Genomic DNA, 26092 nt, shown 5'->3' on the forward strand with positions numbered 1-26092 from the left:
GGATTCCTGCATTGCAGAGGCTTGGACTAGATGATCTTCGTGGCCCCTTCCAACTCTGCAGTGCTATGATTCTATGAATCATACCCTCTATGTTTCCTGTAACATTTATGAAATGCTTATAACATTATTATGTAGCATTTTGATATATCTTGATATATCCTGATGTCTTGTATATTTGCATATGTGATTCTTAGTTGTGTTGCTTGGTTCCAAATGTGAAATTTGCACGGCATTGCTTTTATTTATTCCTTTTCATTGGGAGTCATACACTGCTGAGAGATTTCTGCTGAAATACGAAGGGGTATGCAGTGGAACCTTGGTTCTCGAATGGCTCAGTTGACGAACAAATTGGCTCCTGAACGCCACAAACCCGGAAGTAAGTGTTCTGGTTTTCGAATGTTTTTCGGAAGTGGAACGTCCAACATGACTTCTGCTTGAGTGCTGGAAGCTCCTGCAGCCAATCGGAGCCGCGCCTTGGTTTTCGAACAATGGACTGCCAGAACAGATTATGTTCAAGAACCAAGGTACCACTGTATAGGCTAACTAACTAAGAAAATGAAATAAAAACACTGTCCCAGTGCCATTAGAACACCTGTCAGACTCTAGTTTCTTTAAAGGAGCACTACAGGCAATTGGGAAGTACTAAACTTTGCTTGTCTACAGGAGGCAATGTTGTTTGATTGTGCTTTCAGAAACATATTGGATAATGGCAAGACAAAGGCTAAGCAAACCAAGGATTCAGAGGGAATCAAAACTTAAGGCCCTGATGAATCAGGCCACAAAGGTTCACCTAGTTTTGTTCCCTCACCATGAACCAGCAACTGCACTTCCCTTCCAACTTTATAATTCTATGATATTACCAGAAAGGTCACATTCTGAACACGAAGGCAGTAGCAACACAAAACAGAACCAAACAAAAAAATCAAAAGAAGCTAAAGGCAGGATAAAACAGAATTTTAAAACATCACCTGAAGTATAAAATGCCCAGGGCAAGTTGGAAGGTTTCCACCTAGCACTGAAAAACTTGCACGGTGGCCTGAATCCTTTGTTTTGGTTTAATGCTGTTTTGAAACTTATTGTTTAATTTATGGTTCAGACTGTGTACCTTTCTGCTCTGGGGCATTCGTGTCAAGGTCAGAGTATAAATACCTTCACAATGGCAAATCCTAGGATGACAAGCATAGCGTAGTTGAGGACACTCTGCAGAATAGACTCCACCTTCTCCTCACAGCCCTGCAGGGAGAATTTGCAGATGTAGGGGAGAGAAAGAGAGAGAGAGAATAGTCATTAAGGAAAGAGAAATCTATTTTGGCCCTCCCAATTTCCCCACCTTAAATTCAGTTCACACAATTTCTTAAGCAAATTGCAATTAAAAAACACACTTCTTAAAAGTTTTTCATCATTTCAGTGTAATTTTCCTCATAATAAACCCAAATTTTTTTGTACGCAATTTCCCCAACTTCGGTGAGAACCAGTGTGGTGTAGTGGTTAAGAGCAGTAGTCTCGTAATCTGGGGAACCGGGTTTGATTCCCCGCTCCTCCACATGCAGCTGCTGGGTGACCTTGGGCCAGTCACACTTCTGTGAAGTCTCTCAGCCCGACTCACCTCACAGAGTGTTTGTTGTGGGGGAGGAAGGGAAAGGAGAATGTTAGCCGCTTTGAGACTCCTTCGGGTTGTGATAAAGCAGGATATCAAATCCAAACTCTTTGTATGCTATCGTCACGAACATGTACACGTTTGTACACATCGTTTGGGTTTGAGAACTGCACTGCAAAATTTGGACAAGGTCGAATTTCAAAGGTGGTGATGTTTTTGTTCCTTCTTTGGTTTGAGAAGGACACGTTATGCAGTTTCCCATCAAAACGCTAACAGAATTGAATGTTTCCCCCATCCGTTACAGTTGCAGATATCAGCAGTTTACACCACTGCCACAAAAACAAAAAAGGAAAGAACTGATGGCAGGATACTGTGTCATTATTTTTGTTAGCCAGTGTGGAATCTCTGCCAGAACTGATCTGAAGGGTAGCCAGAAATCCCGAATGTTAGAATTTTCAAAATCTCGCTGCTTTATTTACACCTTGCAATCATCTTAAGAGATGGCTTGCATCAGCCTTTAGTTCCAGGTCCCCTGCAATTCTGTTATTCCCATGCAAGTCCTGAATGCAACATGCCCTTACTTGTGTATTGAGAAACTTCAGGTCACTCAGCTGCCCTGTGCAGTTTTTCCTAATGACGTCTCGCTTGCAGCAGCTTACAGGAACGCTGTGGTTGCCGGTGGCATTGAACCATCGGCTACCAATCCAGTCGGTGTAGTTGTCGACTCCGCAACACTGAAGCTGCAAAGAACGAAATCGTGAATGAATGCAAACAGAGTGTGTCACTTTCAAGAATGTGTGAGATCTCAAAAGTGTGTGTTACAAATCTTTAAACAAAAAAAGAACTGTTGCCTTGTTTGAGCCATCTTTGAAAAATGTACTGAGCCTCATGAAAACACCGTAATTACCGTATTTTTTGCTCTATAAGACTCACTCCCCCCCCCTAAAAAGTAAGGGGAAATGTGTGTGCATCTAATGGAGCGAATGCAGGCTGCACAGCTATCCCAGAAGCCAGAACAGCAAGAGGGATTGCTGCTTTCACTGCCCAGCGATCCCTCTTGCTGTTCTGACTTCTAAGATTCAGAATTTTTTTTTTCTTGTTTTCCTCCTCCAAAAACTAGGTGCGTCTGGTGGTCTGGTGCGTCTTATAAAGCAAAAAATATGGTACATTTTTGAAATGCATAATCAGAGGCTTCAGGGAGTCTATTTTGACACGATTGTGCTACTAATATAAGACGTCTAAGTTCTGATACAAGGAGGCACAAGTGGCTAACCCTTATGCTTGCACAAGGACCACTCTGCAATACACAGAGAGAATACAGTGGTACCTCGGGTTACAAACACTTTGGGTTACAGACTCCGCTAACCCGGAAATAGTACCTCGAGTTAAGAACTTTGCTTCAGGGTGAGAACAGAAATCGTGCGGCGGCAGAGGGAGGCCCCATTAGCTAAAGTGGTCCCTTCAGGTTCAGAACAGTTTCAGGTTAAGAATGGACCTCCAGAACGAATTAAGTTCGTAACCAGAGGTACCACTTTATATGCAACTGATGCAAGAATCAAAAGAATAATGAAAGAGGTTCTGGCTAAAAGAAACTCTGCAAAAGCAATTGCAGTAAATAGACGATTATGTATCACAATTATGGAATTTAGCCAGTTGGTTTATACCAGTGGAAAAGCACATCTGCTATCACATTGAGCAAACATTTCCTGGACATAATTCCTCTGTCTGCAAAATGTTTGTGTGACTTAAGAAGCTGACCGGTCCATTGTTTTTAAAAGCTGCAACTTTCAGGCTTAATGAGAATGTGGGATAGACTTAAGGGGAATATGATCTCTGAAATAGGTTTTGCTTCTGTATTGAATCATTGTTTTTTACACTTAGTAAGTAGAACATGAGCCTTTTGAAATAAGAACGGATTGCACAAGATTAGGAAATGGCTTAATTTAATTTTGCAAAACAACTACATTTGTGGTGAATGTGTGTCTCCAGAAGCCTTGTTCATCCAGCATTTATCCTGATATGTTTGCACAACGTCTGTGAGGTGGTTATATGACTCCTGCTCTTTACTGAATATCCACTCTGATTTGAACACATTCTTATTTGTTTGCACAGAGGTGATTTATGACTTCTTGTAAATTGGTTATTATACCACACTTTTCAGTGCAGTTGCTTATCACTTTTCCTTACCTCAAAAAAATTCTCTATATATTTTTAAGTGGCTTTAGTGCCCAAGACTGTTAATTCAAGCTGACTGTGCAAACCTACATTCGCCATTGTGTGATTGAATCCTCCCTGCAAAATATTGGCAGAATAGAAGGGAACCTTAAAGAAATTGACAGATACAAAGCATCCCTTGTCCAACTGCACACTAAAAAACACGCACCCTGAAACAGATTACAGTGGTACCTTGGGTTACATACGCTTCAGGTTACAGACGCTTCAGGTTACAGACTCTGCTAACCCAGAAATAGTACCCTGGGTTAAGAACTTTGCTTCAGGATGAGAACAGAAATCGTGCTCTGGCAGCACGGTGGCAGTGGGAGGCCCCATTAGCTAAAGTGGTGCTTCAGGTTAAGAACAGTTTCAGGTTAAGAATGGACTTCCGGAACGAGTTAAGTATTTAACCCAAGGTACCACTGTATCTGGAACAGCCCACTAGATATTTTTCCTGTAGTTATTTCTTTTAAAAGGAAAAAAGGGGGGGGGGACTGGAAGGAAACTGCAAACAGGATAAAGTATGCAAGATGAGACAACATTCATAGTTCTAGGACTAAAAACAGGATTTTCAACCAGAGGAGGAAGTTTGTGGCGATAATTTTAAACAGAACATAAAGTTTCCCAACCTCTTGCTGTAAGTAATCTATGATGTGAGACTCTTCTGTTTTCCCGTCATAGTTCTTGTATGATTGCACCATTGGTTCATGCAAATCTGTTTTTACCTGTAGGAAGACAGAACTGTGAGGGTTTTGTTCAAGAACGGAAAGCCCCTCAACTGCAAAAAACAGAGAAGATCACTGTAGCCCCTCAGCTGATGAAAGCCTCTCCCCTGAAGTTGTATTTATATTGGGAGGAAATTCCTCCTTTGTGATTTCTCTTTCAGAAGTGGGATTCTTCTCACAATCACCAACAATAAAGAAAAGGGTTCAATGCCTTATTCTGCCTTCCTTGTGGACCCAGCAGTTCCCAGCACAGACTCCCTTCCCAACTGATGATATCTGCATTTTTAAAAACCATTTCCAGAGTGATTTAACAATCAATCCCTCTTCACAGGAAACTCTGGGAATTGTAGATCTGTGAGGGGAATAAGTAAAAGTAAAGGACGCCTGGACAGTTAAGTCCAGTCAAATTTGACTATGGGGTTGTGGCGCTCATCTCGATTTCAGTCTGAGGGAGCTGGCGTTTGTCCACATACAGCTTTTCCGGGTCGTGTGGCTTACATGACTAAACCGCTTCTGGCGCATGGAACACCAGCAGGGCCATCTTAAGCATATCTGGTGCCATGGTGCAAAGCTCCCTCCGGTGCACACCCCCCCTCCAATTTCCCAGAGTTTTTTAGGGAGGACGGCGCTGCCAGCGGGGCTGGAGGAGGTGGGCGAGGGTGGTGAGCTGATGCCAGGAGATGCCACGTCCAGCCTCCACCTCTTCCCTGGCGCCCTCCAGAACTTGGGGCCCTGGCCCCCCCTGTGCCACTAGCCTCTATGGGTAAGACGCCCCTGAGCAACAGAGCGCATGGAAATGCGGTTTACCTTCCCATCGCAGCTAGGGTTGCCACTTTTGTTCTGGCAAAATATAGGACAGGGCTGGGTGGTTGGGGGTATGTGTGATTTCCCCCCCAAACCAACCCATTACAATCTATTGCAGCCTAACAGGATGGCCCCTCTGGAATTTGCACACGTGTGCACACACATGCACATGAATTTGTAACTCTGTCTGTGCTCAGCTACCCAGAGCTTAAATACATGACTTCTCACACACCCTTTCAAACACATGCATATGGAGAGGTTCCCTAACTTGGCAGAGAGGGACTGAGGAGATTTCACCCCTCCCATACCCAAGAATCTCCTGAGAATCTCCTGAGGTCTCTGCTGACTCTACAGAGAGGAGGAGCAATGTACTGCTCTCTACTTAATTAGTCAAGTGAGTGAGTCAGTCTCTGTGTGTGAGAGAGAGTCAGTCAGTGTGTCGGAGAGAGAGTGCAAGAGATCGTGTTTATAGATAAGATTGCTGCTAAGAGCAGCTGCAGGCACTCAGAGTATAGCATTGATTTATGCTCAGAATATTTAGCTCTGTATATAGTCTTGTATCATAGTTGTAGTTATAGAATAAAAGGAGGATACTTTACAGAGCTGCTCTCCGAGTGGTTTATACTCTGCAAGACTCTGCAAAACGCTGCTGCGCAACGACTGTATAACTGAGACAGTGAATCCGGTGCTCTCAGCTCCAAGCTGTGAGTCCACAGCACTGTGACCTGTTCCTGTGGGAAAGGAGGTCTCTGGCAGTGCTACCCAGCTCGCCTAGCCCAGTCGGGGCTGTAGTGCATGAGTCCAGTTGGTACACTGGCTCAAGGGCGATGCTGACATCGGTTATGGGCCCAGTCGTCTGACCAGTCGTTGTTCCAGTCATCCCAGTCGTCCCAGTCGCCAGAGGTGTCTGTTGCTGATTGCTGGACGGTGGAACGGAGGCTGCATGCTGGACTGATTTGTGGTGCCTAGAAGCAGAGCTGTGTTGGAGCAGAGTGTTCAAGCTGCCGCTGTTGCTGTTGCTGCTGCTTGAGGTATGTTGCTGACTGCCAAAGAAAGAAGATAGCATCCCTGTTTGCCTGTTAATTGCGCTCTGAGTGGGAGAGAGAGTGGCTGAAGAAGTCCAAGGCTTTATCTGTGTTTGCACGAGGGAAGTGTCTTGCTCTAAGTAATAGCAGACATGGCCTGTGCACATTCTGGCCAGATGGCTCTGTCCTTTCCCCTCTTCACGCCTGAAAACTATGCAGTTTGGCAAGTTAAGATGAAAGCGCTTTTACAGAGGGAAAAGCTATTTCACACGATAGAAGATGACCCTCCAGATAAAGATGATGATGATTGGGCTGAGTGGCATGCTGCAGATATGAAAGCCCGAGGGACAATTGTTTTGAGTGTTTCAGACCACTTGCTGGTAAACTTGGAGGGTCAAGAGACTGCACAAGCTGTTTGGCATAAGTTGAGAGATATGCATCTGAGACAAAATGCTGGTTCCAGTGTGATTTTCTTTAAGAAGCTGTGCAGGTTACAGTTGGAGAAAGGTGGTGATTTGCCTAGCCATCTATCTCAGTTAAAGCGTCTCAGACAGGACCTTGTTCAGCGAGACCTGGCTATTTCAGAGGCTGTGTTTGCAATGCTGATGATAAATAGCCTAGATGAGTCTTATGATGGAGTAGCTGCCCAGATTTCCACACTGCCTTCTGACCGGCTAACAGAAGATTATGTGTCTAGCGTGCTCTTGAATGAGTGGGATCGCAGACAGGCTGTTAAAGAAAGCAGGGACTGTGCTGCTAAAAATGTGTTTGAAAATGTGCCTGAGTCTTTAGCAGGGGAAAGTGAAAGTGAAACTGCTGCTGTTAAAGCACTAAAGTTGAAGCGGTGCTTTTCGTGTGGAGCACAAGGCCATTTGAGTTTCCAGTGCAAGAAATCTTCAAAAAAGGGAAATTTCAGAGGCAGAGGGGGAGGAGGACGAAATCCCCAAGCACCTGCTACTTCAAAGGCCTTGATCTCTCGCTGCTCCAATCAACGTGGGTGGAGTTTCTTCGTGATCGACTCTGGCTGTTCCAACCACGTAGCCAAAGATAAGGATCTCTTTGTTCAGCTTGAGAAGCAAGAGAAAGAAATTCATCAAGCAGATGGGACAGTTCTCACGAGTTTGGCTAAGGGAACTGTGTTCTTAAAGAGCCTGAATGCAACTATTAAGAATGTCCTGTATGCGCCTGATATTCAGGACAATTTGTTGAGTGTTTCCCAGCTTGATCATCAAGGTTTTAAGGTGGTGTTTGCTAAATCTCGCTGTGAAATTCGTTGAGATGGCAAGCTCATTCTATATGCAAAATGTGTAAATGGTCTGTATCAATTGCCTTTTGTTTCAGGTACAGGTACTGCAGAAGCAACTGAGAAAGAGTGTTGCAATTTGTCTATTGATAAGAATGAGAAGTTGCATGACCAATGTATTCATTATTACCACCGTGTTTATGGTCATTTGAATTTCCAGGCTGTGGCAAAAATGCCTGATATGGTTCAGGGTATGAAGCTGAAAGAATGTCCCTACCACATGAAATGTGTTTCTTGTGCTGAGAGTAAGGCAAGGCAAGCTCCCAAAGGTACAGAGTCTGGGAGAGAGGCCAAGAAACCATATGAAGTAATTCATGCAGACTTAGTGGGGCCTCTAGCGCTCTCTAGAGGCAATTCAAGGTTTTTCATGGTTTTGATAGACTCCTACTCTAAATATGCATGGGTCTATTTGCTGCAGAAAAAGTCTGAAGCCTTTACCAAGTTTTGTCAGTTTTGTAAATGGCTCAGGAATGTACATAATGAGAATGTACGTTGTATTTTCACTGACAGGGGTGGAGAGTTTTGTTCAGAAGAGTTTGAGGCTTTTCTTTCTGAACAGGGCATTGAGCATAGGACTGCCACGCCCAGATCGCCCTGGCAGAATGGTTTATGTGAGAGAATGAACCAGACCCTGCAGCAAGGAATTAGAACATTGTTGCATGATTCGGGGCTGCCCAATCCCTTTTGGGCCGAAGCTCTTTCGTTTTTCTGTCACGTGTATAACAGGAGGTACCAGTCCGCAGTAAATTGCACCCCGTACGAGATGCTTCACGGAAGGAAGCCATGTATGAAGCACTTTAAAATTTTTGGTTCGGAGGTTTGGGTGCACACCTCGCAGGGTGACAAACTGAGTAAGCGTGGAGAACATGGTGTTTTCCTAGGATATGAGAAAGGGTCTTATCGTGTCCTGATCACAGACACGAAAACCATAAGGCTGACCAGGAGCATTGACGACAATCCACAATGGGACAGAGTTGGCGTTTTTCAGTGCCATCCCATTTGTGATGATGGTGCAAAAGGGGCAAAGAAAGTTAAGAGGGAGGCAAGTTCTGATGTGATTGATAATCCTGATGCCAATGTAGTTCCAGATGATGGCACAGATTATCAGAGCCCAAAAGCCTCAGGTGAGTCTGACGCTGATTCAGACTTAGCAGCTTCATATACTTTAGCTCCCCATTCTCCCGAAGAGGAGGAAGCACCAGAACAAGAAGATCAAAGAGTTTTGCGCAGATCTGAGAGAGCAACCAAGGGTGTACCACCGAAAAGGTTTTCTGAAGAGTTTGCAAAGGCTGCGGTCACATGCAACTCTGGTGGGGTTTTTAAACCTAGCATGAAGTGTGCTGAGAGTAGTAGCACAAAACGCTTCATTTATTTCCTTACCTGACATTTGAAGGATCAGGACTGAAGGAGCAAGCATGTGTTTAAAGTGGTTTGTTCAAATCTGCTTAATTAGAAATGTCAGTTTGTATTTGAGAGAAAGAAATGTGTGTGAAGATTTTTCCAGAAGCTGCTTATTCATTTGTGTGTTCACAATGTGTATTTTGTGAGTTACAGGTTGAGGTTTATGTTTTAACTCTTTCCTAATGGACACAGAGTGGTTGCAGTAACTGTATAATGGTATTGATAAAAGTGTCTTAGATAAAGGGGGAGAGAGATACCTGCAAATATGTTACCAAGGTTGTAAGCAGAGAACAACTTTTGGAGTGTGTGTGTAAATTGCAGTTATGTTAAAGATTCTTGAATGGTCGGATGAAATGGGGGAGGATGAGGAGATTTCACCCCTCCCATACCAAGAATCTCCTGAGAATCTCCTGAGGTCTCTGCTGACTCTACAGAGAGGAGGAGCAATGTACTGCTCTCTACTTAATTAGTCAAGTGAGTGAGTCAGTCTCTGTGTGTGAGAGAGAGTCAGTCAGTGTGTCGGAGAGAGAGTGCAAGAGATCGTGTTTATAGATAAGATTGCTGCTAAAAGCAGCTGCAGGCACTCAGAGTATAGCATTGATTTATGCTCAGAATATTTAGCTCTGTATATAGTTTTGTATCATAGTTGTAGTTATAGAATAAAAGGAGGATACTTTACAGAGCTGCTCTCCGAGTGGTTTATACTCTGCAAGACTCTGCAAAACGCTGCTGCGCAACGACTGTATAATTGAGACAGTGAATCCGGTGCTCTCAGCTCCAAGCTGTGAGTCCACAGCACTGTGACCTGTTCCTGTGGGAAAGGAGGTCTCTGGCAGTGCTACCCAGCTCGCCTAGCCCAGTCGGGGCTGTAGTGCATGAGTCCAGTTGGTACACTGGCTCAAGGGCGATGCTGACAGGGACACAGAAAGAGAGAAGACCTGAAATACAGGGCAGAACTGTTTCAATACAGAACGTAGCGTTTTACATTGAAACATGGGACAATCCTGTATTGTACAGGACAGGTGACATGGTATTCCCTAGTCACAGCGGTACCTATTTATCTACTCACGCTGGTTTGCTTTCGAACTGCTAGGTTGCCAGAAGTTGGGACAGAGCAGGCATAGGCAAACTCTGGTCCTCCAGATGTTTGGGACTACAATTCCCATCATCCCCAACCACTGGTCCTGTTAGCTAGGGATGATGGGAATTGTAGTCCCAAACATCTGGAGGGCCGGAGTTTGCCTATGCCTGGGACAGAGCAACAGGAGCTCACCCCATCATGTGGATTTGAACTGCCGACCTTCCCATCAGCAAGCCCAAGAGGCTCAGTGGTTTAGACCACAGAGCCACCTGTGAGGGGAATAGGCTTACCCTAACAACTCTAGGCATCCTTAACAAACTGCAACTCCCACAATTCTTTGGGGTGCAGCCATGACAGCTTAAAGTTGCATCGTAGCGCTTTGAATGTATGCTGTGAAATTGGCTCTGAGTTGGTATGGTTAACCACCGCTCTGGCCCAAAGCTCATCCACACTCCCAGTTGTCCCAAGCCTAGAGAGCATGGGTCTGAGCAGTTATTTCTTTGACCCACTGCTTTCCCCTGGAAAACCTGCTCTTTAGTGCTAAATTGGAACAAATGGCAATTCGTGGAAAACCCGATTGCTGTTTGTTCCGATTCAGCTCTAAACTGAAGGTTTTCCTGGGGGAAAGTGGAGGGGTAAATGGAAAGGTGGTTGAGTCCCCAGTCTTCACGGAATGAGAGGAATTCATAACTGCATTTCCACCACCCACCTCGCCCACCCGCCCCCATCATTGGTACAGAATACATACATCTGTTTTTACCCACCTGTCCTTTGTAAATGAATCCAAGGACAAAAGCTGCCACTTCAGCAATGAAGACCAACAGGATAATGATCAGGAACTGGAGGAAAGAAAGAGTTAGTTAGGAAGAGGCTGGTCTACAGGTGTTGTAGACATATAAGATGACAGGCTTGGGTGAAGAAGCCTTGTGTGAGGGGTGGGGATGAGAGAGACCTGTTGCCTAGCATCACCTAGAGTCCTGTGTCCAATTCTGGACACCACAGTTTAAGAAGGATATTGACAAGCAAGAACATGTGCAGAGGAGGATGAGAAAGGGTCCAGAAACCAAGGCTTATGAGGAACGGTTGCGGGAGCTGGGTGTGTTTAGCCTGGAGAAGAGGAGAGTGAGAGGTGATATGAGTACGTTTCTGAGCACAATTCAAAGTGTTGGTGCTGACCTTTAAAGCCCTAAACGGCCTCAGTCCTGTATACCTGAAGGAGCGTCTCCACCTCCATTGTTCTGCCCGGACACTGAGGTCCACGTCAAGGGTCTTCTGGCGGTTCCCTCACTGCGAGAAGCCAAGTTACAGGGAACCAGGCAGAGGGCCTTCTCGGTAGTGGCACCCGCCCTGTGGAACACCCTCCCACCAGATGTCAAAGAGAAAAATAACTACCAAACTTTTAGAAGACATCTAAAGGCGGCCCTGTTTAGGGAAGCTTTTAATGTTTAATAGGTTATTGTATTTTAGTGTTTTGTTGGTAGCCGCCCAGAGTGGCTGGGGGGACCCAGCCAGATGGGCGGGGTATTAATAAATAATAATAATAATAATAATAATAATAATAATAATAATAATAATATTGGTTGGTTGGTTGGCATCCGTCTGTCTCGAGAAACAACGGAGTGAAGCCAAACCACTGAAGAATCACAGATTATGATAGCCATCTACAAATATCTGAAGAACTGTCAAATGGTATAGTTCACATTAATGCTCCCATCCTCTTCTGAAGTCTTCTTAGTCATGACGGAATTCAGTCTCAAGTGGGCATACTTAAGAGATCTCCAGCTACAAATTTTACGTGGCAATGACCTTTCCTTCAAGGAACTACATGGCCCCAGCCCTAAGGCAAGCCATAGGGCAAGTGACTTGTCTGGAAGTGGGTGGAAAATACACTTGGGGCTCATTCAGGCTTTCAGTTGTCCTGCCGCCTTCCCCCAGGAAAACCCAATATTTACCACTGAATGGGAATGATCAACGGGTTTTCAGCGGATTGACAATTGCTCCGATTAAGCTCTAAAGAGCGGGTTTGTCTGGGAAAAGCAGTGGGTCAAACAGAAAACCATTTGGCCCTGTGTAAAAGTGGAAGTGCCCTGCTTGGCATAGTTCATAGCTTCTCTGAGTTATTCAAGCCCCTTCGCCACGGCAAGGCAGTGATCCATGAAGGGGATCCATGAGAGTCCCATGGGCTGCAAGAAGATCAAACCTATCCATTCTTAAGGAAATCAGCCCTGAGTGCTCACTGGAAGGACAGATCGTGAAGCTGAGGCTCCAATACTTTGGCCACCTCATGAGAAGAGAAGACTCCCTGGAAAAGACCCTGATGTTGGGAAAGATGGAGGGCACAAGAAGAAGGGGACGACAGAGGACGAGATGGTTGGACAGTGTTCTCGAAGCTACAAATATGGGTCTGACCAAACTGCGGGAGGCAGTGGAAGAGCCTGGCGTGCTCTGGTCCATGGGGTCACGAAGAGTCGGACTCAACTAAACTACTAAACAACAACAACAAAAGTGGAAGTGTGGACAAGCCCTTGTCCTCTCCGATTCCCTCTCTCTGGCACCATGGAATTGCTACAGAAGGCATTTCCAGTGATGGACTTCTTACTTACCACTCCCAACCCAATCTTGGATTCACGGATTGTAGCACAGCAGCCAATGAGGCCGATAACGAACATCACCACGGCAACACAAATGATGATGACAGCCGGCAGGAGTGGGTATTTATCCTGGAGGAAAGGGTCATATTCCTTGTAGGTGTTGAGGACATATGCGCCAACATAAGAAAGTCCAGCTGCTGCAGCCTTAATATAAAGCAAAATGTTGTTTCAAAATGGCATCAGATAAACCAGTTTAAACTATTATGACTTCCTCCACCCGGTTCCCAATGAACCCAAATGACTCCTTCCAAGACTGGTCTGTGCTGGATCTAGCCACAGGATTTGACCTAGTTTCCATATTGCTGCGAGACAACTTGCCTACTACAATTCAGAGTTAATTTTTTTAATTATTATTTTCAATGCAAAATTACAACAAAAATTACAAACATTTAATCCGAAATAAAACAGTACAAACAAGAAAAAAAGAACACAAAAGAAAAAAGAACAAAAACAACATAAAACAACATAAAACAAAAACACACATCTACAAATAAAACCATATCATTCTAATCTAGTCATTACATACATATACACATATTGACTTCCTTCCTTTGTTCTAAGACCTCGAAATTTTTACTCTTTCTAAGTTGTTGTGTGTAATGTAGATTACTTATATCTTTATACTTTTTACACCATTTTCTTCTTTCTTTAACCCTGCAAAGCATCATTCAGTACATATCAATATGCCTACTCCAGAACAATGTTTTTTCATATACTCTTTAGCACATCCCCATTCTTTTAATAATTTTTGGTCCGATTGTCCCCTTATGAATGAGTCTTGTCAGATTCATATATTCACAAAATTTAATTTGCCATTCTTTCATTGATGGAATTTTTCTCCCTTTCCAATATTTTGCTATGAGCATCCTGGCAGCTGTTGTCACACAGAGGAATACTTTCCTTTGATTGTCAGGAATATTGTTTGTGATTATACCTAAAAGGAATGCCTCTGGTTTTTCACTAAAAGCTATTTTAAACATCTTTTTGATTTCTTCATATATTTCATTCCAAAATTGTTTAATAGGTCGGCATTCCCACCACATGTGAAACATTGTTCCTATTTCTTTCTTGCATCTCCGACACAGGTATTTGATTTTAATTTGTAAATTTTAGCCAATTTTACCGGAGTTAAGTACCATTGGCACACCATTTTCAGAGTTAACTTAAGAACATCCCTGCTGAATCAGACCAAAGGCCTATCCAGTCCATCACCCTGTTCTCACAGTGGTCAACCAGTAGTGTGTCTCTAGGTTCTGATGTTGCTTTGCTCTGAGTCCTGACGAAGACCAGCAGGGGAACTTGGTGTTAGATAAGTCTTGTGGCACCCACAGCTTTGATCCCCAACTAAACAGTACAACCAGGAGGCTGACCCTTTCTGCCGCATCTGTTACCCGAGGACATAGTCTCACATTGCCAAATGATAGGGCCAGGCCTGAACGAACATTATGGTCTTCTAGGGAAACTATGAGCTCATCTTTGGAACAAAGATGCCAGCTAATCATCTGTCAGCGGTCAACAGTCTTATTTGCTCTCAGTATAATTTTAACCATGTGCTTGGCTTTAAATTAAGTGCATCAGGCATAAGATCGACATTTGTCATGCTTCTGATTTAAAAACACATTTCATTCTGAAACGGCGGTTGATTATTACAGCAGTCATGGAAAACTTCCTTCTGAAAAATGTTCCTTCCTACAGAGAAATCTTCTAGTTGAAATGAAAGGCAGTCTCTATAACAGACTTTGCCAAACTGGTGCCCTCTGGAAAGTTTGGACTGCAACTCACATCAGCCCCAACCAGTAGAGTTGTGCTGACAGAGGCTGATAGGAAATTTGCTGTGGACAGGCAACGGTTAGCTTTCCAGTTGTGTGTGATTGCATCTGACACATCAACACAACAGTGAAAACACTTGCAATTCAATCATTGCACCGCACCAGCAAGAGCATGGGTAGGCAAACTAAGGCCCGGGGGCTGGATCCGGCCCAACCGCCTTCTAAATCCGGCCCACGGACTGTCCAGGAATCAGTGTGTGTTTACATGAGTAGAATGTGTCCTTTTATTTAAAATGCATCTCTGGGTTATTTGTGGGGCATGGGTATTTGTTCTTTTGTTTTTTCTTTCCAAAATATAGTCTGGGCCCCCCACAAGGTCTGAGGGACAGTCTGCTGGAAAAGTTTGCTGAAACCTGAGCAAGAGTTTTCATTTGTTAGTTCTGGTTAAAGGTAAAGGTAAAGGGACCCCTGACCGTTAGGTCCAGTTGTGGCCGACTCTGGGGTTGCAGCGCTCATCTCGCTTTACTGGCCGAGGGAGCCGGCGTACAGCTTCCGGGTCATGTGGCCAGCATGACTAAGCCGCTTCTGGCGAACCAGAGCAGCGCACGGAAACGCCGTTTACCTTCCTGCCGGAGCTGTACCTATTTATCTACTTGCACTTTGATGTGCTTTCAAACTGCTAGGTTGGCAGGAGCAGGGACTGAGCAACGGGAGCTCACCCTGTCGCGGGGATTCAAACCGCCAACCTTCTGATCGGCAAGTCCTAGGCTCTGTGGTTTAACCCACAGCGCCACCCACATCCCTAGTTCTGGTTACCTGACCTAAAAAAACCTGGCAGAATGTAGTGAAGTGTATACAAGCTAAACAAAGACAAACATACTCAAATACAATTCCTATTTGCAAATACAAAATATCAAGAGGACAAATTTGCTTGGAAATTATGCACGCCAAGCCGAACTATAAGCAACATTATGAGGCAGACTCATGTGATGTACAGTAGTTCGTGATATTAACTTGTCATCCTATTAAAAGTGCAAATGCTTCCTCTTTTGCCTAGCTAGCTTGGACATCACAGCACTTAAAAACAACTTCAGTTCCCAGAAACTAAACCCTATTAAATGCATCAGAACTGATTTCTAAATAGAGACATGGGTACATAGACTTGCAGTCTTTGTGGCTCCTTCCTTTCAACATACGAAGAGATAAGTTTAAAAGGCTCCTCTGTAGCAACAAACTCAGCTTCCCAGAAGGCTTCTTAAAGGCACAAACAAACCTATCAATCTTCCAGTTATTTCCCTGTACTTTTTTAAAAAGGGGAATATATGTTAGGGTTGCCGTATTTCAATTAGTGAAAATCCAGACACACAGGTTATGGGGGGGGGGCAAAGTTATTGAGCTTTTTTTAGTTTTGTTGTTGAAATTTTTGAGCAAAATCACAAAAAATGGACAATTTGGAGCTTTTTTAAAAGTAAAATCGTCAAAAACTGCACTGCTGACATGCATTGCCATACGGCCGGATTTTCCAGGACATTTTTGCCAATTTCTGCCCGGACACTGCTTCCAACAGCAGTATTCCAAGTATGTTCTGGAAATGTCTCAGTATGTCCAGACGTACAGCAACCCTAATATACACTTAGACTGTATATGCAAAATCCAACTCTGGAGAAGGGACTGCAAAGATCTATCTCCACCAAAGATCCACACACTGAAAAAAAATACGCTGCGCTGAATTACAACCCAGAGAGCTCGACTGTACAGTTAATAAAAACATCCACAGAAGCCAACTGGATACTTTCCCCAAAAGAATCCTAGGAACTAGTTTGTTAAGGGTGCTGAGAGTCTTCGGGAGAACCCCTATTCCGCTCTCGGAACTGCAGTTCCAGAGTTCTATGGAAAAGAAGGATTGACTATTGCAACACACTGAGGACTGTGGCTCTGGGAGGGGAATAATGGTTCGCCAAGCAACTCTCTAGTGATGTATGGAAGTGAGAGCTGGACCATAAAGAAGGCTGATCGCCAAAGAATTGATGCTTTTGAATTATGGTGCTGGAGGAGACTCTTGAGAGTCCCATGGACTGCAAGAAGATCAAACCTATCCATTCTGAAGGAAATCAGCCCTGAGTGCTCACTGGAAGGACAGATCGTGAAGCTGAGGCTCCAAGACTTTGGCCACCTCATGAGAAGAGAAGACTCCCTGGAAAAGACCCTTGGATCCAAACTACAAGAAAAAAGATTCCACCTAAACATTAGGAAGAACTTCCTGACAGTAAGAGCTGTTCGACAGTGGAATTTGCTGCCAAGGAGTGTGGTGGAGTCTCCTTCTTTGGAGGTCTTTAAGCAGAGGCTTGACAACCATATGTCAGGAGTGCTCTGATGGTGTTTCCTGCTTGGCAAGGGGTTGGACTCGATGGCCCTTGTGGTCTCTTCCAACTCTATGATTCTATGATTCTATGATGTTGGGAAAGATGGAGGGCACAAGGAGAAGGGGATGACAGAGGACGAGATTGTTGGACAGTGTTCTCAAAGCTACAAACATGAGTCTGACCAAACTGCAGGAGGCAGTGGAAGACAGGAGTGCCTGGCGTGCTCTGGTCCAGGGGGTCACGAAGAGTCGGACACAACTAAACGACTAAACAACAACAAGCAACTCTCAGCAACTTTAACAAATCACACTAACTTGGATTCTTGGGGGGATATCATTGAAAGTGGTATAACACTGCTTCAAATGTACAGTCCAAATAAGGCCTCAGAGAAAGCCTTCTTTCACCTTGCTCTTAAAACAAAAATTTAGCTTGCTCAATGCTCGAGTGCACTCAGTCTGTCCCACACTTAGAAGATGGCGTCTTTATCTCAAGAGGTTTAACCAGAATGATGAGTGGCACACCCCTCATACAGGTCAGGTCAGCCCAAGAGTTGACAATCCAAAGACCTCTTTAGCTCATGGCAGAAGGAGTAAGAACTGCTCTCTTTTCAAGTAGGTCATTGCATCACTCTCTGGCTCAATCAGCCAGGCTCAAAACCACTTACCCAATATTTTAATTATTTGATTTATTTCTTGGCATAAGGGCCTCAGTGGCATTCTTTAGGAAGGAGGAAGTTCACACCAGATTCCCGCAACCTCTACCTCTCCAGGTAAGAATAGGTTAAGTGCCATCAGTCGCAACTCTCTGAAATTCGCAGGACATATGGCAGGGAAAAACACCATCACTATTTTCAGCTGGGATGAAAAAACACATGGGAAAATTCCAGTTGCCCAATTATAATTGGCTGGAAGGACTTGTCCAACACGCACACTTCCTCAGAAGTCAAGACTCTTGGAAAGGGAGGGGGAAATGTTCTGGAAAGTTTGCTGAATACTTGCTTTGATGCAACCACACCCACACCGTGAATTAAAGCACTTGGCTTCCCCCCGGGAAATGCAGTTTGTTAAGGGCTCAACTGGTAGAGCACAAGACCCCCTTAATCTCAGGGCAGTGGGTTGGAGCCCCACATTGGGTGGAAGATTCCTGACTTCCGGGGGTTGGACTAGATGAGCCTTATGACCCCTTCCAAATCTGCAGTTCTATGATGCTATGACTCTAAGGGTGCTGGGAACTGCAACTGCAGTATTTATATACCGCTTTTCGGGAGGTCCTCACAAAACAGTTTACATAACATTATTGCAGCGATGTGAGTTGCTTTAACAACAAACCACAAAAGGTGGAATGGAATGAATAAGATGACTTGTTTTCTTAGAGAAAAATTACGGCTTCTTCTCTGCTCTCATAGAACTGGGCATTAATTGATGACCCACCATTTGAGAAACATGCAGAAACGAGTACTGTCCCCATCATTTGAGAGCTATGCCAGAAATAGGCTTATTGCACCACTGAGGCTGTCTGCGATTCTTGATGCTGTTGAAATCAAGACTAGTTATTTTATTAGTTTCGCTTTGAAAGGTGAAAGGCAGAAGGCAACATAAATACTGGATGAGATTCCTACATTGTGGGGGCCTCGATTAGATGACTCGCAGGATCTCTTTGAACTCTGCAATGCTATGGTTCTAGGATTCACCCATAGTTAATTTCAGCATACACTTCACAATTTCATTATTACTTCAAAAAAAGTGTTGAGGCTTAATCTGGCTGCTAGCCACATGCTCTGCCTTTAAAACTGCACCCCTCCCATCTGAAGAATTAGTAAGCACCTGCTGTGACTGCTCTGTGGGTGTACAGCAGGCATAGGCAAACTCAGCCCTCCAGATGTTTTGGGACTACAATTCCCATCATCCCTAGCTAACAGGACTAGTGGTCAGGGATGATGGGAGTTGTAGTCCCAAAACATCTGGAGGGCCAAGTTCGCCTATGCCTGGCGTGCATGGTGCACTCTGCACATGCTCCAACACACCTTCCCAATTATTATCTTATTAAGCATCTTTAAACTGGACTTGGAGCTTTTCTCCAACACTGTATGCGCTAGTACTTTTGCTTGTCTGAGAGACTTCATGGAACTTCCCATGAACAGCCACGTGACTGGAAAGCTACCAGAACCTCAGTGGAATTTCTCCACAAGCACCCTTCTAAACCTTTAAGCAAACAAGCTGCACAATCACTCTCCCAGGGGGCAGAGCCGAAAAAATAAGCCTAGCTTCATAGTTTATAAAACATAAGCGGTCATGCGTTCCCAAAACCACTGGCCACTGGTCCTGTTAGCTAGGGATGATGGGAGTTGTAGTCCCAAAACATCTGGAGGGCCAAGTTTGGCCATGCCCACTTTAGAATACACATCTCTCTCTCTCTCTCTCTCTCTCTCTCTCTCTCTCTCTCTCTCTCACACACACACACACACACACACCACACTGGGATGTTTGGTGGGGTGCACTCACACCATTTGAATGGCAATGTCCATTAACTTTGGGGGGTCCCTCAAAGATTTGGGGGGGGCGAAGGAACCTCAGCCCCTAGGAGTTGGCTCCTATGCTCTGGTCCCACCAAGCCTGCTCAGTTCTCATTGGGTAGTTTTGGGGTGTTCCCCCCTAAAGTGTTTTTGATACTTCTGCAGATGCTAGGAATCCCCCAAGCCTGCGTGGATGGTGGCATTTTGGCTACGTAAAGCTCCACACTCAAGAAAACAAACCCTCTATTAGTGCTTGCGTATATAATGGTGCCAAGAGTGAGAGAGAGGAAAGGAGGGAGGGAGGGAGGAAGAGGGGAGTGTTTGCAGCTCATTGTTCTGGCTTCATATTATTATAAATGGTAGGCTTTTTGTTTTTTTCTTCCTTGCATTTTGAGATGTGCCTGCTCTAGCCCGTTTGGCTAAATGTATTCCTTCTGTGCGTTTTAAATTGAAGCCGACTGTTGAATCTTCATAAAATGAGGTGGGGGAAGCAACCAGAAAAACATAACCCAGTCTTTGGATAATTGAGAATGTGATGCACAGATCTGTTTATTTGTTTTTCTTCTAGAGAAGGAAAGCAAGTTTCACCCAGTACTAGTCCAGCATTGTTAGGGCCTGAATGAACCCTGGGAAGCCGGTGCTGTCAGTTGCTGGAGATGACAGAGGAGTTCAAATCCCCGCGACGGGGTGAGCTCCCGTTGCTCGGTCCCTGCTCCTGCCAACCTACCAGTTCAAAAGCATGTCAAAGTGCAAGTAGATAAATAGGTACCGCTCTGGCGGGAAGGTAAATGGCATTTCCGTGCGCTGCTCTGGTTCAACAGAAGCGGCTTAGTCATGCTGGCCATATGACCCAGAAGCTGTACGCCGGCTCCCTCGGCCAATAAAGCGAGATGAGCGCCGCAACCCCAGAGTCATCCATGACTGGACCTAACGGTCAGGGGTCCCTTTACCTTTACCCTGAGTAATAATTCAACACTCTCCCTCACACACCAGTTTTTTGCTGGGCCCTGGGGTGCCCCTGCCAGATATCAGCCTGTCACCCATCGAGCAAACTGCAACAAAAAGAAACTAAGCAGAACAGTTAACTTTAACCACTCCTATGCTTGCTTTCTTCCTTCCTTCCTTCCTTCCTTCCTTCCTTCCTTCCTTCCTTCCTATCTCTCTCTTTCTCCCCTTTACCAACCTCCAAAAGCATTTCATGCATCCGACAAAGTAGGCTGTAACCTGTCACAACTTATGCAACAAGACATTAAATTATTATTTAAGGCACCCCAGACCTCCTCCTCATTGCTCCTGCTCACATTATTACAAAACAATTATATTTCAGCCTCACCCTTCCTGCGAAAAGCTGAGGGCAGCAGTCATGGTGTGCCAGGCACATTTTATCCTCACAACAATCCTGTGTTAGGTTAGGCTAGGCCGAGAGATAATACGGTTATTAAGGCCCAAATTAAATGTTTTGGTGAGAGGTAAGGCAGGACAGCCTTGTTTCCCTGGCAGAGGAACATCGCAGAATTTTGGTACGGTACGTGAGGAAACAAAAATAAGGATGTCACAGCTGCCTGCTTCCAGACAGAAATTATCTCCCAGATTCCTCTGCTATCCCACTTTCAGTTGATGGGATTCCTGCTGACAGTGTGCGATATCGGCTGCAAGGTTTCCTGAACTTGGGTCTCCAGCTGTTTTCGAACTACAATTCCCATCATCCCGAATCACTGGTCCTGCTAGCTAGGGATGATGGGAGTTGTAGTCCAACAACAACTGGAGACCCAAGTTTGAGAAACCCTGGGTTAGAGCATCAGACCATGATCCTGGGAGATGAGGTCAAAATCCCATCCAGTCAGACAGGAAGCTCATTGAGCGATCCTGGCCCGGTTGGCATCTCTCAGCCTAGCCTACCTCACAGGGGTGTAAGGAGGAGAAGATGGGGAAGAAGACCTTTGAGCTCTACCTTGATCTCCCCAGAGGGAAAATGCGATATAAATGTAATTTTAAAATAAATCAGTAGGTGTGCAAGCCAGCAAGCAGGGTCTCTGACACAGATCTGAAGGCTCAGGTAGGTTCATAGTCAGATGGCACTGAACAATTTTCTATTTCTACGTGCGTTGAGAAGTTAAGAATTTAGGAAAACTCTGCTAAATCAGGTCTAAGGCCTATCTAGTCCAGCAACCTGTTCTCACAGTGGCTGACTGGGTGCCTGTGGGAAGCTCAAAAGCAGAATCCATACCCCTCAAGACAGAATAACCCTTTTATTTTCTGTGAGTGCATGGCAGTCATTTGGGGAACCACAATCTCACCCCGAAAAAAGCACTTTTTCAGAGGTACAATCTCGCACGGTGCCTCTGAAACACATGTTTTGGAGCAAGGTGCCCAAGAAAAAAAAAGCTTTTTCCAAGGCCACAATCTTGCATGGGTGACGTGACTCGTCCAGGTGTGCGGCCCCAGAAGATGGTGTCCTGGTTTTCCGTCGCAACATGTTGGAGGGTATGAGAAGCCGATTGCAACATCGCTAGGGTTGCTATATTTCAAACAGTGAAAATCCGGACAGAAAAGTTGCTGGGTATATACACAAAGTATCAAATATGGTGACAGTAATAATAATGCAACAAAACAACAATACCACAAACTGGCTTATAAGTATAAATAATAATAATAATAATAATAAATTTTATTTATATCCCGCCCTCCCCAGCCGAAGCCGGGCTCAGGGCGGCTAACAACACTAAAACAATACAACATTATAAAACATTATAAAAATGAGTTAAAAACAAAATTAATGGCAACCATAAGCTAAAACCAAATTTACCAGAATAATTGCTAGAATAGAGAGAGACTTGTAACCATCCAAGCAACAAACATACTAAGGTGCCATGTGCAAAACAAAGCCTGGAAATACTGTAAACATGGAGTGGATAAATGCATCTTAACAAGTTACATGTGCAATAAACGTTATACAGACAGGATAAATGAACCATTCAACAAGTAGCGTAAGTCCAGTCACAGAACGGCAACCCCGTGCCGCCACAACAGCAAGGGTAGCACACTGGATAATATGAAAAAGTTTTTCAAAGCTGTTTTTCAAAGATTGAACTGGATGAGATGTTCTTCAATGGTTCTTGAGTTGGAAACACAAAGCCGTATGCATGGATCAACCACAGGAAGGCAAATCTAAGCCATCACCCTGGTGAGAATAACACAAGTGGGCATCATTGCCAGTGTGGTGTAGTGGTTAAGAGCGGTAGTCTCCTAATCTGGGGAACCGGGTTCGATTCCCCGCTCCTCCACATGCAGCTGCTGGGTGACCTTGGGCCAGTCACACTTCTCTGAAGTCTCTCAGCCCCACTCACCTCACAGAGTGTTTGTTGTGGGGGAGGAAGGGAAAGGAGAATGTTAGCCCCTTTGAGACTCCTTAAAGGGAGTGAAAGGCGGGATCTCAAATCCAAACTCTTCTTCTTCTTCTTCAAAAGGAGACCTGTTCTCCGGATATATTACAGGTTTCGCTACACGCTTCATCAGTCTGAAAAACTGCATGATACAAAATAGCACTCCAATTACAATGTGTGGTAAACCATTAAAAAATGGTTTTATACTTATAAGCCAGTTTGTGGTGGTGTTGTTTGTTGCAGAAAAGTTGCTGGGACAAAGGGTATTTAAGGAGATAACAGAAATCACTGGGTTAAAGCTGACGCAAAGTCCAGAGGTAGCTTTGTTATCAATTGATGATGGGGTGGAAGGTTCACAAGCTAGGAAGGGCTTGCTCACAAATTTGTTGACAGCTGCATGAGTTATTATAGCTAGGAAGTGGAAGGGACAAGGTGAATATCAAATGGAAGAGTGGTAAAAAGAGGTGTGGGGTATAGCTATTAATGATAAATTAACATGTGCTATTAAGGTAAGACAAGGGATATGCAGGAGAAATGATTTTGAGGAAATATGGAAGGCATTTGTAGAATTTGTACTGTTAAAATGGAAAGGGGTCAAACCATTGCAAGAGGTGTTGAAATTTTTTTTGGGGGGGGGTTGGGTAGTTACAATGGTATGGTCTTGGAGGTGGGGTGCACATTTTTATTTTTATTTATTTCTATTTAAAAGAAAAGAAAAGAAAAGTTGTTTAGGGTTTTTTTGGAGCAAAGTAGTTTGTTGAGCTTTTTTTACAGACATTTTAATGGATTTCTGCCTGGCAACCCTAAACATCTCTCTCTCCCCAACTGGGATTTCCAGCAACTCTTACTCAGAGGTTACTCAGATTGTGGCTCTGGGCATTAACAGTTGCACATCCCCACTGTGGTTTAAAGAGGACTCGAAAAAGAGAAGTGGCTGTGTTTCCCCCCCCTTTTGTTTACAATGCATCTGTTCATTTGTGGCGACTGCAAGCACATGTGTGCATCTTTTTAAGAAGTACATGGCTTGCAGCCACAGGTGCAGATCTGCAAGACACCCAACAACCCGCTTCTGGCTTGCAAACCCGATGAGGACAGCAAAATGCAAAGCTAGCCATGGCTTCTGTTCTGCTCCTTATTTGGTTCCTGCGGAAGAGCAAAGTTCAACAGGTGCAGCTTTGCTGTTGCACCTGCTGAACTTTGCTCTTCCACATGAGATAAACAATGAAATGAAGTGAAGCAAAAGCTATTTAACCACCAGTCACTCTGTCCAATGAATTCTGGGAATTATAGTTTGGTGAGGGAAATAGGGGATCTCCAAACAGCTCTCAGCATCCTTAACAAACGACAGTTGGTTTAAACCACAGAGCCTAGGGCTTGCCAATCGGAAGGTCGGCGGTTCGAATCCCCGAGATGGGGTGAGCTCCCATTGCTCGGTCCCTGCTCCTGCCAACCTAGCAGTTCAAAAGCACATCAAAGTGCAAGTAGATAAATAGGTACTGCTCTGGTGTGAAGGTAAACGGCGTTTCCGTGCGCTGCTCTGGTTCACCAGAAGCGGCTTAGTCATGCTGGCCACATGACCCAGAAGCTGTACGCCGGCTCCCTCGGCCAATAAAGCGAGATGAGCACCGCAACCCCAGAGTCGGCCACAACTGGACCTAATGGTCAGGGGTCCCTTTACCTTTACCTTTACCAGCCTTCTAGTGAGTCAGACTATTGATCCCTCAAGGTGGGTCAGCAATACACAGAGTAAGTGAAGGGAACTCCAGTTGAGGAGGCTGACGGTCCGCGCTTAAGACTCCTCATCTCCCAGGTCCTTCCCAAGCAATCTGAGACTATGCCCTCTTCATGCCTCTTCTGGCTCTGGGGGACCGGGGGTAAGGGGAGCTTGTCACAGCACAAGGAGGAGACCTCCTGGCTTCTTTACCAGCCCCTTGGTCTCCCTCCTCTCCTTCTGGACTTCTCTCTGCCACCGACTCTCCCTGCTCACTAAACCCTGTTACCTCTTCAGCTTCGGCCATCTCATCCTCCCAATCTTCTCCCTCTGACCACTCACCATCGTCCCACCACCATTCCCCAGGCTCTGAGCCTTTGTACTTGGGGTTTCTCAAGTTGGTGCCTCCCACCGCTCTTCTACATTCAGTCCATGACAAAAAGTAAATACAGTCATACCTCGGAAGTCGAACGCCTTGTGAGTCAAACATTTTGGCTCCTGAACGCAGCAAGAGATTGTTCCGGGTTGCAAACGTTCTTTGGAACCCGAAAGTCCAACATGGGTTCCGCGGGTTCTGATGGGCTGCCAGAGCTTCCTGCAGCCCATCGGAAGCTGTGCCTTGGTTTCCAAAGGTTTTGGAAGTCGAACGGACTTCCGGAACAGATTCCGTTCGACTTCTGAGGTACGACTGTATCAGCTGTATTGACTGTCAGTGGCATTCCAGGGTTTCAGGCGGGGTTTTGAACCTGGGAATTTCCACACACAAAACATGGGAGCAATCACTGACTTCAGGCCTTCCCTACGAAGGAAACATTCATCGACCCAAAGAAGTAACTTTTGTAAAACTTCCCTACTTTTGTGTCCCTCAAACAAATAGCAATTTCAGCCTCCGCCGACCGGGTGCCCCCTCCTGATATGTTGGACTACAACTCCCATCAGCCCCAGCCAACCCTCTGCTGGTGACTGCTGGCCTGTTTCAAAGCCAATCTAAAGCAGAGAGGCAGTGTGGTGTAGTGGCTAGAGTCCAGGACTGGGATCAGAGACACACTCAGCCAGGAAGCCCAATGGGTGGCTTTCCCTCAGTCTCTCTCAGTCTATCCTACCTCCTAAGGTTGTTGTGAAGATTAAATGAAGGTCCAGGAGAATCAAGTACAGTGCGCTGAGGAAGAACACCATAAAAATTTGTGAAATCCGTCAGCGCCTCCTTCCCACCCCCACTTGTCCCAAAAAGCACTTAATTCAGACCAGAACATAACTGCCTCACAAATGCAGTTCTGCCTTGTATTAGAGCTCCTTCCCACCCCCACTTGTCCCAAAAAGCACTTAATTCAGACCAGAACATAACTGCCTCACAAATGCAGTTCTGCCTTGTATTAGAGCTCTCTAAATAAATACAATTTCTGCTGAATTTGCCACCTACAAAAAAAAGGCAACTTTATCAAACGCTATTAAAGGGCAAAGATGGAAGACTGGGCGGAAAGAGAAAAACACCCAATAAAATTCCTTTTAAAGCACCCAAACAGGTTTCTCCCCACTGCAATTAAACCAAAATC

At 44.9% G+C, this 26092-nt stretch overlaps 1 protein-coding gene across 1 annotated transcript in view; it reads right to left on the reverse strand.

The window, feature by feature from the left end:
- LOC309352830 (tetraspanin-36-like) overlaps positions 1 to 26092 on the reverse strand; it is a 28859-nt gene that overhangs the window by 1148 nt on the left and 1619 nt on the right. The window contains exons 2-6 of the mRNA XM_081881688.1: positions 12754 to 12945; positions 10915 to 10989; positions 4441 to 4536; positions 2179 to 2337; positions 1150 to 1233 (exon numbers count right to left, since the gene is read on the reverse strand). Coding sequence (XP_081737814.1) covers positions 1150 to 1233; positions 2179 to 2337; positions 4441 to 4536; positions 10915 to 10989; positions 12754 to 12945 — 606 coding nt within the window. The remainder of the gene's footprint in view (positions 1 to 1149; positions 1234 to 2178; positions 2338 to 4440; positions 4537 to 10914; positions 10990 to 12753; positions 12946 to 26092) is intronic.

The sequence above is a fragment of the Podarcis erhardii genome (assembly GCF_964252035.2).
Source record: "Podarcis erhardii genome assembly, chromosome: 11".
Lineage (NCBI taxonomy): Eukaryota > Metazoa > Chordata > Lepidosauria > Squamata > Lacertidae > Podarcis > Podarcis erhardii.